The sequence below is a fragment of the Mixophyes fleayi genome, chromosome 2, assembly GCF_038048845.1.
Source record: "Mixophyes fleayi isolate aMixFle1 chromosome 2, aMixFle1.hap1, whole genome shotgun sequence".
Lineage (NCBI taxonomy): Eukaryota > Metazoa > Chordata > Amphibia > Anura > Limnodynastidae > Mixophyes > Mixophyes fleayi.
Genome location: NC_134403.1, coordinates 53,419,814 through 53,434,196, shown reverse-complemented (window position 1 = coordinate 53,434,196; position 14,383 = coordinate 53,419,814). Strand labels below are relative to the sequence as shown.

The 14,383-nt window shown below is 38.8% G+C and overlaps 1 protein-coding gene across 1 annotated transcript in view; it reads right to left on the bottom strand.

Moving 5' to 3' along the window:
• The window catches only part of KL (klotho), a 46,000-nt gene that overhangs the window by 8,389 nt on the left and 23,228 nt on the right, over window positions 1-14,383 (bottom strand). Inside the window, exon 2 of the mRNA XM_075197952.1 lies at window positions 522-1,032. Within this exon, the coding sequence (XP_075054053.1) occupies window positions 522-1,032 (511 nt within the window). The remainder of the gene's footprint in view (window positions 1-521; window positions 1,033-14,383) is intronic.

The window sequence follows — 14,383 nt, the reverse complement described above, 5'->3', positions numbered from 1 at the left end:
TAAACTCACGCAAAATATAAACAAGATGGCATCTTGTACCCACAAGACTGTATAGGATATTTACATGTACTTCCCACTTGTGCTGGAGGGAATGTGAGCTAAGAGGTCATTGTATCCATATCTGGTGGCACTGTCCAAAGATCTCAAAATTCTGGAAGGAAATTCATGTGATGATTGAAGAGATACCGGACTCTACATTTCGACTGTCTCCCTTATCTGCTCTCTTGTGCCTCCCTGTTCTTCGTTTAGGCTCTCAGTCCAGTAAACTTGTTACTCATATATTAAATTGCAGCCAAATCTTTTATAACTAAATTTTTGTATGTTAAGGATAAAATTTGATTTATCGTTTCTATGGAAAAAATGACCTATTATTTGCAAGGAAAGGCAGACAAATATGATCCAGTGTGGGCCAACTTATTTATTATGGCTGTACAGATTAATTTCAAAATGAAAAGTATTAAAAAATAAGAAAACTTTATATCCCTTTAAAAATGAATAGTTAATGTCTGCATTTTACATACCTTTTAATGTTTCCATAACAAACTTCTTAAGATAATACATATATTTTGCATCTTCCCTCTTAGTAAAAGCTGCAATAAGCCAACTGTTCTCCACAATAAATATTGGTGGTTTGTTGTATTCCATGTCTATCCAATACAGCAGCATCCGCAAATTCACAGATTCCATCTGTCGGAACTTCATATCTGGATCCAACAATTGAAAGCTCAGAATAGGTCCAAAGGAAAGAGCAAAAAAGTCAGCTGTGCCTTTATTGAACCTCTTCTCCTCTTCTGTGAAGTCAGGCAAAACAGAAGAAAGGTTGTTCTTCATGGACTGAGGATAATCCCCGTCTATAAATATTGGCCGAGCAAACCATCCCAGTACAAAATCCAGGGATTTCCGACATTCGTGGATGCCGTACTGAGTCATGTTCACGGGGTCTACCCAATGAGAGGCCAGGGCTATGGACACTTGACCTTTTTGCAGAGATCGGAATTTTTTGTCGTAGAGATGCCAGACACGAGCATGAGCCTGTTCCGGAAAAAAACAAAACCACACATATACTTTATACTCATAAACTTGTATAAAAATTTCAGTACTTGATACCTTGCCTCTTGGTGTTCTATGTGACCAAACTCCAATCTAGATTGTAAGCTCTTTTGGGGAGGAACCAACTCAATCATAATGTATTGTATATTAAAAATAAATACGTTATTCAAATGGTGTTAATTGGTCAACTATTAATGGAGAAAAGAGACAACAAAGCAACTTCTCAGCCAATTTCTGACTTTTTCACAGTAGTAACATTTGTTCACACTCCTCTCTTTGTAGCGTCATTTTCAATAGTAGTAGAAATAGTTACACACATATAAATGTTACCCCTTATATAGAGATCTGCAATCTTACCTGCAATTCTAATACATAAACTCAACCAACTTGTTATGTAAAATGACCATTTCATAATACACCTAACCACACGATAAAGATTGTTTTCTTGGGTCCATTAGACTAGTAAATAGTCACCTTTATGGGATTATTAGAAAATTATCATTTGACATATCCAGTTTCACTTATTCATTAGTATTACATTCACATTTGCAGCAATGTAAGTATATCAACATCATCACCATCGCCATCAATATTTATTTATATAGCGCCAGCAAATTCCATAGCACTTTACAATTAGGAGCAAACACAGTAATAACCAATACTAGTGTAAAACAAACAGAGAGAGAGATAAGAGGGCCCTGATCACAAGCTTACAATCTACAGGGTATGTGGGCAGCACGGTGGCCTAGTGGTTAGCACTTTAGCCTCACAGCGCTGGGGTCATGAGTTCAATTCCCGACCATGGCCTTATCTGTGTGGAGTTTGTATGTTCTCCCCCTGTTTGCGTGGGTTTCCTCCAGGTGCTCCGGTTTCCTCCCACACTCCAAAAACATACTGGTAGGTTAATTGGCTGCTATCAAAATTGAACCTAGTCTCTCTCTGTCTGTCTGTGTGTGTTAGGGAATTTAGACTGCAAGCTCCAATGGGGCAGGGACTGATGCGGAATCAGTGGTGCTATATAAATAAAGGATGATGATGATGATGATGATATAAAAATAGAAGTGTTAAATCTGCATTCATTTTCTAAACTGTAAAATACCCGGTAGAATCTGATTGGGTGCTATATGCAAAACCACCTTTTTCCTCTACACCAGTTTTTAGAAATATCCCCCTATGTGTTTGCCTATATTGTACTGTATGTTACCATAATATCCCAATGATGGGTAAATGTAATGGCCACATCTGATTTCGGGCTACAGGTCCACATCATTTTGAATTCTAAAAAAATTGGGCCAGCTGCAGAGAATAATACAAAATTATCCTTACTCCAATGCTCTAAAATCCATGAAAAACGATGCTTCAACTTTGATGGATTTTACAGTATTGGACTGAAGATCATTTTGTACTAATGTGCCTAGTTGGCTCACTTACTTGTTGGAATCAATATTCTTTGTTCTAACACTGGACAAACCCAGAGCAGTAAAGCCTGTCCTGAGTAACGTAGCTGGAAGATATACAGATCCTCCAGGGATGGGAAGGTAATTACATTCTGTCTACAGCCTGAAACTCTGCTATCAAGTGTGTCTTACATTACGTTATAGTCTTTTCTTCTGCTTTAATGTTATCCCTAAGTCAGTTATAACAGGTTTCAACTGAGTGGTCGTTCACGTATGAGAGTCACCCCATATAAACATGATTATTTTTAATTAGAATTTATTTAAATTTTTATTTATTTAATTTATCATGTAATTATTAAGGTAAACACATGACATTTACCAAAGGAGATCTGAAAGTCTGCTAGCAAGGGGGTTTTGGGGTGTTGAAATAATAGCACAGACTCCAAATTTGAGTGCATTTATGAGTCTTAGGGGTATAGTTACTAAATTGCAGGTTTGAAAAAGTGGAAATATGCCTATAGCAACCAATCAGATTCTAAGCTGTCATTTTTGTAGAATGTACTAAATAAATGAAAGCTAGAATCTGATTGGTTGCTATAGACTACATCTCCACATTCTCAAACCCACAGTTTAGTAAATATACCACTTATTTTTCAAGTAGGCAGAAATTTTCTCCATGGACGCAAGATCCAACCTTGATTTTTTTATAAGTTTACCTGCAGTTTTGTCAGGATCCAGGATTTGTCAGTGACAGCTGCCATCTTGCTGGGCAGGTATTAAATATTCATGAATATATCAACCCAGCATTATGAGATTTTTCAGTTTGACAATAAGTCAAGAACATGTGTAATACGTCTATTCAGTTTAATAAAGGGATCTCTGCTCTGTACATCAAAAGCGCATTAAAATTTCACAGTTTAAAATTGTAGACACTCTGGAGTCACGGACCTGAAAATGATAATCATTAATAACTGGCTGCAGTATAATTGCACTGGTTCTCCTGCTGCTCTGCTGAATATGTACTTATCATGTGTTCCTGATTGATGATTGATCTATTCAGGCTAACAATTCTGAGGTCATCCATCCAGTGCTGATAAGCATCTAATTTGCATGCTACAGCCATAGGCTAAGAGGACAAAGGACTATGTGATAGGTGAATTTCACATTGCCTGGGCAGCATGTACTATGTTCAATTATATACACTGCGATAGCAGCAGAACGATGAAGGCATTGGTGTATAAAGAAACATAATAGGCTGGTTTCATTGAGACAGGGAAAAAAATCTCTAACCACATAGTAGGGGAAACATGACCATGAGCTGTACACTAATGAATCAGCAGAAATTAAAACATCCAGAAAACTTTTGCCCTGACCACTAAATTAGACAGTCTAGAAATAAACGCAGGTTAAGAAATAAACATTCCAGGGCTCATCTACTAACATTGGTCCCCCCCCCCCCCCGACCCAAAAAAACCCCCAAACCCACGAGAGAGAGCTGCTGCGCATGCTCCGTTTTGACAGCGCTGTCCTATACAACAGCTGCGTCGCTGCCAAAGAAGCGTCCGAGGCGGTGCTGTATACAATACAGCACCGCCGCGGACGCTTCTTTGACAGCGCCGCGGCTGCTGTATAGGACAGTGCCGATATGATGGGCACTGAGTTAGCGCAGGGGGGTCTCTGGAGACTCAGAAACCCTCCCTGCGTGCGCCACTGACTGATGAGTGCCAATAATAGTGAAACAGTCTGCCTGTAGGTGGAATTCTGTCTCAACACTGTGCTGTACCATGTTCTGAATGCTCGTTGTGTAAATCTTTGGCCCAAAAGCCTGATTTTCAGTTGGCACTCCCAGAAGTCATACAACATTCCAAGGGTATATTAATTAAAGACTTGAACTGGTAGTAAATCTAATTACTTATCGCCGCGGCAGCTAAGTGAAGACTTCTTATCGCTCGGGAGGCCCTTGCAGCGCTGAGCATTCATGAAGGCTTCCAGTTCTAGAGCTAAAAATATAGATAAATCTAAAAAAGCATCTTTTTAACAAAGATATGGTAGATATAATGGGCTGAATCATCAAGGAACATGATTGCCGATACGTGCCGTATTTTGCGTAAAATTGTACTGCGCATGCCCACAACTGGACCGTATACCAGTGAACAATGTCCAATTCACTTAGGAGTGCAAAGGACCCTTACGATAACCTACGATTTGATAGATGGAGTGGGGAGGGGAAGGAAGCATGTACGTATTGAACGTACAGTTAGAGCACACGCAGCAGCACCCGATTCAAGCTTTGGCCAACTCACAGATACATGTTTTTGGTCATATCACTTGCACCAACTACAGGTATGGGGTAAGTGCCGAGTGATAGTGATGACAGCTGTGTACACATGCTAGAGCATGAGCTTGCAATCAATAGCAACTGTAAAAATTACTTTTATGTACAGTAAACATTCATAACATCCTAATAAATGTATTTTATGGGTGGGGGGGTTTACAAAAAAAAAAACCTTTTCCCCCTAATGTTTTGTCATTAATGTCTATTTTATTAACAGGTGACATTAATTGAATAGGTTTTTTTTTTTCCTGTGCGTTGTTCGGTGACTTTCTATTCTACATATGTGTTGTACGTATCCTGCGGTGTATTGTCTGTCAGAGCAGAGCGGACCTAGACCCGTATTCATCTACAGACGTACCTGTACCTCTGTCCCTTGTTGAATACGGACTTACGTATGCCGATCCTGCCTGACATAAAATATTGATTGCATTAATCTTTACTTTTTATAGCGTATTCGTCCTGTTACTATCGCTGCAAAAGCATAGGATAGGGCGGCTATCCCCAACAATATTTACTATCAACACTAATAGATTACAGAAAGCAAAAATAGGCCCGGCTAAAGCACTCTTTGTTCTTTCACATATACTGTATACCATGGTATAAATACTCCAAAGTAGCCTAATTGCATGTACTTTACTCTGTCAAAAATTCAGACACCTCCTCATTTTGTAACAGGATCATCTCTGTATATACTTTTTTTAAAGATGGTTCCAGTAGAAACAGTTTTCTTACATGACTTGAAGCCTAAAAATCGTGCATTGTTTGTGACTCACTAAAGGATATTTCAAGTATAAAATTAACTTCACAAATAGAAGAGAGTCCAGCACATGACTATATTCTTCTTTCCACAAGGATGCTATCCAAAGTTCATCTTGTACAAGGCATCTGGTAAAATGCCATACTTCTAGATCTTTTATCTGGTGCTAACAAACTGCACAGCACTTGTGTAGACACTTTAATAATAGGCTGCTTACTCCAACGATAAGTATGATTTTGTTTATTGTGGCGATAAAAACTCCCCTAATATTGCCAGGGTAGTCGGGTATCTATATCAGCTTACAATACTGGCCTGGGCGAGTAAGGGTTGCCGGTCCAGTCTTTCCAGATTTGTACATGTGTGACCTGGGTTACCAGAATCCAGATTTGGGCTTTCTGTTACACTAATATGGAAAAAAAATATTATAAAAAAAATAAAATAAAAAATAAAAAATAAAAAATGTAACAATATTTTAAAAACCTAAATTTATTAATGTTTGGACCAAAGCATTTTTTAAATAATTTGAATCTGTTATCGACATCTTTTTTTATAGTGTTAATGTGTAACAGTTTTTTTCTTCTCAATTTCCATTTGTACAAAGCCCCCAACTTGAATGGCTATATATTATTATTATATCATTATTATTCCACAATTGTATGTACACAAGTGGACTAAATGTTCTCTTTCTCCATACTTCCAACATTGTGGGGCTGTCACTCTACCAACTGATGGCGTTGAACCTCACAGTCTTCGAGACTGCTGTTGTTGAAGATACTGTTTTATCTGCGCAGTATCTTCCCTCATCATAAGCACAGATTCTTTAAGGTCTTCCTGCATTTTCCAGAATATATTCCTGACCCGCCTCAGCTTTCTCAGTTGTAAATAAAACCTTGTCTTGTTGAATGATGTTAAACACACTGGAGTCTTTTTCTCTGTGTCAATAGCATCAGTTTGAATATTATGAAAGATGAGAGCGCTATCTGCACATTGTCTTTTACAATTTGTGGAACAAGTAAGTTGCAAAAGCCTAATATAAATAGAATCCAAAGCAATGTATCCACCTCCTCCAATGCGTACAGCTCCTGATCATCCTTAATTTTTGGAGGTGCCCTGTCAATTCTTCAAGGGGATTTGGAAACTGAAGTATGGATTCACTGCGTCTTTTTGAAAATGAGTAACACTGCTGCAGATAACATTTCCCCAGATATATCTTCTAGAATCTTAGCAATGTCCCTGAGTGTAGCTCTATGTCTCTTTAATTTACTGGAATAGTCATTATGGCATCACCCGCTAATGCATCCGAGGCCAATTCAGCCTGAACTTCTCTAGAGATCTGGTACAGTCTAGCAGTATGTCTAAGTTTATCAATCCAGGCATTTAAAAACATAATAGTCCCATCACATTTAGGTAGGTGAGACACAACAGCACTTATTGTGCTAGATGACCAGGGGGCAGAGTCTTTTGTATCTTGCTGACTATGCCAAAATGTAACGAGGGAGTAGGACTTAGAGAAATATTTTAAACATTTCTTTATCCAATTATTAAAGTCATTTTGTCGCTTACAAATAAACATTGTCCAATGCGAATGTTGTGGTTCCAACGCACAAAGATATTTAATTGCAAAATATAGCAGGATTTACAGCAAGCTATCATAATGCATAAAAGATGTTACAATCAAGCAATACACAATATTATAATCAAGCAGGAAAGTATAAACATAACCTGAATACATTACATGTTAAGTAGTGCTTCACCCAGGCCCAGTTATGGTCACATGTAGTCAGGATCAGAGAGAGTGAACAATGGGGCCAGCATGCTTATATGTAGCTTAAGCATAGAAAAAACACTGATGATGTCACTATGTATACAGATAACACTTAGTGAGGTCTTCATTGGTCCAGGGTTAATGATATTCCAGTTGCCTGCTGGTCATAGGTCAGTTCATTTAATACTTTCAAAGGGTGAGGGGCAACTTTCCCCAACTATTGTCCACGTGTTTTCACTCTGAATGACCAGTTCAAACTGATCCACACACAAAGTACTTTTGAGTATTAATCTCATATTGCTTGTATCTTGCGATCGCTAGATGTGATCGCTACTGTGTCCACACCGGGTTAATGCTGGTGAAATAAGCTTTAATATGAGACCAAACTCTTTACCTTTTAAAACACCTGAACCATAAATAGCTTTACTATAGTATTATCTATAAATAAACAATCTAATACATTTTACTAATAAATAAATGTGGATTGGAACCTTAATAAATGTGTATTATTTACAAGTGTAAGTGCGAATGTAAATGTGTGTTATGAACCCATGCGATTGCGTCATTACACTTAGCGTATTAATCATAATCACACGGTAAAACAATATTAATCAATTTGGTTTACTTCATCCAATTATCTGACTTCGACACCATCAAGGAAGACTTTATTTATTATCCTGAAAGCAGAGAGCAATAAAGTTACCAGTAGAGTTACTCAGGTTTATTATTGAACAACAGTCTTTCCATCAGTTTCTTTCGATCCCCACTTGCTAATATCTACAATAAAATGTATTTCCCAGAATTATTTGAGTATGATGTATTTAATTATTGATTATCATTTATTTATATTATGCCATCCATTTACCATTATTCCTCCTCTTTTCTGTTATTTTTGGTACCCTTATGCCACTCTTTGTAGTCCCTGCCTCACGTGTCATCCTTTTTTATTCACCATGGGCTAGATTTACTAGGCTGCGGGTTTGAAAAAGTGGGGATGTTGCCTATAGCAACCAATCAGATTCTAGCTGTCATTTTGTAGAAAGTACTAAATAAATGAAAGCTAGAATCTGATTGGTTACTATAGGCAACATCCCCACTTATTGAAACCTGCAGCTTAGTAAATCTAGCCCCATGTCTCTTCTTGACTATCTGTAGTCTTTAATTGGGCAATCCAGCTGCCATTTAGCCGTCAGACGTGAGAATGATTAGTTCAATGTTTCCTTTCTGTGACAGGCACAGCTGTCTGTACACATGTGGACTAAATGGTCTTTTACCCACACTTCCAACATCTTCAGATGGAGGTAGCTGCAAAAAGCGAAACTTTTTTTTTACTACTTGTCAACTTGCCCCAGTTCTCTATAGAGGTGGCGGCTGCAAATGAAAGTGATATCTTCGGCATTAGAGTAGTAATAAATAAGCCTGTTACTCTATTTGGCTACAATCCTGCGAAAATGTCCATTTTCACATTATTTATGTAACTGTCTTTTAGTCCTCTGTAAGTCTTTCATAAATAGGCCCCTCAAACTAATAGAAATTATAATAATAGTTTATTTTTTGTCCTATCACACAATTTATTCAGAAGTGTTAGAATGTTAAAGGTACTTTCCATATGAAAACTATTTAGATTTAGAACCAAAGTTGTAAGGCGGGAAAAATCGAAAGTGGTTTGTTTAATACAATGTTCTTTGTTTACACCTTATTTTTTTGGTGTCAGAAAAATACTATTAATTAATGTGAGAAATATTATTGTGGCATCTAATAAAATTTTATTTATTGTTAAATAATGCAGAATGTGGGGGAAAACTGTTAGACAGAATAAAACATTATAGTCTTACGGCAATAAATCGTTATTACCAGAGACTATACCTCCGTAAGGTCTTGGTTGTAAATGGAAATAGACTATGCAGCTTTCTGGAAAAGTGCTAACTTCAAAAGATATATTAACCTACAACAGATATACTCATAGCACAGCTGTTAATCAGTTGTAAGATAGATTTCCCAGTAAAGAAAGTATGATTTATTTTACAGGTAATCAAGATAGTATAGTATGCAGTACATATATATATATATATATATATATATATATATATAAGACGGGTAAGGAAGGCACTATGGAGATTGGTCTGGTTTGCAAAAGCATGCCTCCTATTTGTTCTATTTTAGTGGCGACAATCCCGATTCTTGGGTGACCGATCCCTGTCCCAACTGCTGGGAAACTTGGAAGGTATATCCAGGGGACGCCTGGCAAATATTAGCCCAAGGGGCAAGACTCGACTCAGCAGCCTATTAGGAACACTTTAAAGGAAAACAATGCCCAGTGACCCAGCCCAAGGTAGCCCACTATGGCACCGCCAGGGTGGCATATGCCGCTTTGCCCCCCAGCCTAACCTGCTCCTGGGTATGTCCCGTTCATTATTGCTCTGCACTTCCTCCAAACATACCCTCCCAACATACGATACGTTGCTTTGTCATACCAACCCAGAATAAAACACTTGTTTACGAAACCTAGCAACCAGACTCAACTAGTCTGTTTAATGTGGCAGCAAGCAAAAAAATAAGGAATAAAGAATTTATCGCATTAGCATACTTGTACTGGAATGTATTAACACTGTAATTAAATTTGTGTTGCTGTAGCTTACATGACTACTTTTACAGATTAACTAAGTAAGTAAATCATCAAAGCAGTCAGGAACCAGTATTATTATTGAGTATTGCATGAGCTGACCAAAGCGAGACTTTGAAAAAATGTTGTGCTAAGCTCCTGTACACACATGGAAGAAAGCACAAAGAGAATACTATACTTAAAGCAGCAATCCCATAATAAAATTAGGTGTACTTTATAACATAAATCTCTGTGGTAGGCTATAAGAAGATGCTTGGTGATTGTCTTTTCCATTGATTTGTTTCTTCAAGCTGCTAATAATGATAATTCTGCAGACTTTCCACGGTGTCCTGTGACTACCTCACTGGAGGGCGCCACAGATTAAAAATTTATTTAAAACTGTGCGGCGACCGCTGACCATACCTTTCACGGCCGCCGCTCAGCTTCAGATACATCCACAGGGAGGGGGGGAGGGACTATTGCTCACCACCGCCGCCTCTCTGCTCCGTCTCCTCCCCTCCACTCACTGACTGACTGTCGGGCGTGACATCATCATCACGGCCCGACAGTGTCAGTGAGTGGAGGGGAGCAGAGAGGAGGCAAGTTAGAAGCAGGTAAGAAAAGACGCACATTTTCAAAATTGGCGCCCCCACCCTGCACATTTACACACTATTTTGTAAGTGTGCAGGGTGGGGGCGCCGATTTTGAAAATGTGCCTAGGGCGCCACGGACCCTAGCACCGGCCCTGACCAGGACATACACAATCACTTCCCTCCTGTCTCCTTACCCTTCCCTCCTGTCTCCTTACCCTTCCCTCCTGTCTCCTTACCCGTTCTTCTGCTCCGTGTCTATTGCATCTGCCTGCCTGGAGTTTCTGAAGTATTGGTACTTTTGTTAATTGTTCTGTACTGTTATACCCTGTATAGTCTACTGTTTGTACTATGTGCGGCGCTGCGGAAACCTTGTGGCGCCTAACAAATAAATGATAATAACAATAATAATAATAATCACATGGTACATGAGGTAGTGAGCAGAGAGGATTTGGGGTGGAAGTAGATTAACTTGCTCTTGGCGCCTCAGTGCCTCCATGTGGATCTAGCTTCAGAATATCTCATAGCATGCAGTGGATGTGTGTTTACCCACCAGTGGTTAGTCCAGGAGACCCTTTGCCTGTTTCACCCCTGACAGAGATTTAGAACCAAAGTTGTAAGGCGGAAAAAAATGAAAATGGTTTGCTTATAAGAAGAATGAAGGAGTGTATGGAAAGCGATAAAGGATGATATAACATAAACACGGGTGTGTGCACGATATAACAATATCAATAACAGCAATCGGATACCACACTCACACATGTAAATAAGAGCACCTTCCAAGCCTCTCCTGCAGGCCTTTTTAAAGAGAAAACAGGAATCCCTCCCTGCAGGGTAATCCCTTGAGTCTTAGGAAAAATGTCTGCCCTGATTGGTGGAGTAGTCATGTTTCAGTTCCAATGGGATCTTGATTTAATTAATCCCTTGGTGATGGTGGGTGATAGCCAGTCACTCCCTGTTGTGTCTGAGGGGCTCCAGCGGCTCCCAGCTTCCTGTCCATAGTGTTTTTACAGGAAGTGACTGGCCCAGAATAAAACATCACACCCGGCCCTGTTTAAGAACAATAGCTGTCCACTCAATCCTTTACTTCAGGTTGACTGCTGGGAAATAACAAGCCTGGTTATGTCCATTCAGTCACAGATACTATGCTGCCAAACTACTCACACCTGATAAAAATATCCATCATACCGCCAGTTGTGTGCATTCTCTTAGACAATGTCATCTTCTCGCAGTACATCATCTATCATGCTATCATGTTTAGACCAGGAGTTGCAGATGCTCACAACTAACTCAATCATATAAATATATTCATTCATGGCGTCCAGTAAAAGTTTAGTTTGGTTACCCGAGGATACGGCACAAACCTGTTCTCCGGGTACAACTGTAGTTGCAGAGCTGTCTCGTATCTCGTGACTATGAAAAGAAAGAACTCTGGCTCATATAAACACATGACTGACAAGCACAGGATGAAGCTATATATTTGGTAACATTTTCTAAAGGACATGTACAAGAAAACAAATTAAAATCATCTGAAGATGCAGAACACCTTACATTTCTTTTAAACCTCTTACATCTTAAGAATGACGTATGGACAAGCTGTCTGGTTACGACATTGGCTGCAAGTGATAGTACACTCAATTTTATACAGAAAATTTTATCAAGAAAAATGAGGAGTGCTGCCGGTACATAATTATCTTAAGGGACATTGATCCAGTACTTTAAATTCAATTAACAAAGACACATCATTTATTATATACCAATATAGGGAGTGTTGTATGCTGAACATCCATTTAATCCAGCATGTAGGGGAGTGAATAATACCTACCATATCTTCCAAATGTCGCCTATTTCCTGGGACGTTCCCAGGTTATGAACACTTTTAAAGTAGACCCTAGAACAAGCAGAGATTTGCAGAAGTGGAAAATGACTGAGCTAAGAAGTAACGGGGTCAAAAGGTAAAGAGAGGTGATTGGATAGACGTACTAGGGTTTGGTGTAATGTACAATAGTGTGTATATATGGGGTAGGGTAGGAGTACTCTTAGATGATAATTTGCAAGGTGATAAGCAGCTCCTGGAAACTGCACTTGTCAGCACCTCCAAAACAGGATACCACTCCCAGCAGATCCTGCCCTACATCAACTGTGGCTGTATAGGATTGAGATTTCTTAGACAGTATACTTTGTGGACCTTATGGTGACCAAAGACTGTTCTATTATCATTGCTGTGTCTTTCAGCCTCTATCGAATATCAAGACTGAATTTTACCTGTTTTTTGAGCATATCATTTACCAGTTTAACCCATGGGGTAATTAATGTATTCATCTACCTGCAGGTACCTATTTTATCAGTGCACTGATGTTATGATATATTCTGGTTTTTAATACATAACCATTAAAATTATCACCCGTCTATGTTTTTGCATCTAACATTCATTGCTCATTGAACTTGCTCTGGCACCTAGGGGTTTATTCTGTATTGTGATATCTGGGAGGGTTGGAGCCCACCCCTCCTTCACCTATTCCCTTTAGACAGGCGATTATATACTAACAAAGGAAGGACAGATATCCAATATTCTGTATTCAAAACCTCATTTAGTTCTGAAAAATGTATAGTATATATTTTTGTATGTTATAGCCAGCAGGTGTCAATATTTCTAATTACTAAACCTTTCTTTCTGATTCCTTGAACTCTCCTTTCCAAGCTGTCACTGTCTCAGAGAATCGTGCCTTGATTACTCAAATTGCTGTTCTCACTAATACCTTTCCATTCATTACACTTCCAATCAGCCTACACTTTAAAGCTTATGCAATAACATGGTGCAATATGTACAATTGTGCTGTAACCCATAGCAACCTATCAGGCTTTATTTATCTTTAAACTTTACTTGAAAAAGTGATAACTACTATAATCCATAGTTACCTACTCTCCGGGAATGTCCAGGAGACTCCCAAATTTCTGGGAGTCCTCCCGAACTCTCGGCCAGTTCAGTAAGTTAATGGAAGGGGTGGGACCTAGCGGCACGATTCACGCGCCATCATGGACCCACCCCCTGCTGTTGTAAGCCAAAAATGGCAATGACAATTTAGGGGGCAGGGCCAATGATGCGATTCTCCTAGCACCCACCCCCACACGCCCACCTGCCCCCCAGACATCCCGTAAAACAAATTGCCAAAGTTGGCAAGCATGCTATAATCTGGTTTTATATGTTACAGTATATTAAACCACATTGCAACATGTTAGTAAATAATTCTTTCTTGCGTCTCTCATTTCCTCTAACCCTGAATATAATCATCACCCTCACCATAATAACAATCAGGGGAATCTAGCAGGATATTGACTTCAGTGCAGAATTATGGTTACTGTGGACATGGCCCCTGATTTTTGTGACGTCTCTCAGGTTGTTGTATTGTGTAAGGTTTCAGGTTTAGTGTATTTTGTTATGCTATTTTTGTTTATATGTTATTATTTTCATTAGAATGTACAGTCATTATTTAGAATGTAATTTTGTATCTTAGCCAGTGCCTGATAGTTATTTTTACAGACATGACTGATAAAGTGTTACTAACCTGCAAGTACATTGCTCTCAGAAGTGTCATGGAAAATGACAGTAGTTCTCAAGCCATTTGTGTTTATTGCCTGAACATAGTGTAGCTAAATTATTTTATGTGGTCAAATGACCCCAGGAGTATGCAATAAAAGCTGATTACATAACTGTACCAAGGCTAACCCAACACCCATCCAGCAAACACTATCTTACTGTACAAGTCTACTACCTTAACCTTAACAGCATTAAAGAGCAGCAAATGTGATGAATATATAATCACTGTCCTCATTTCACAACATAACAGCTGTTTTCTCTATATAGGGACTGATACCACATAGCACAT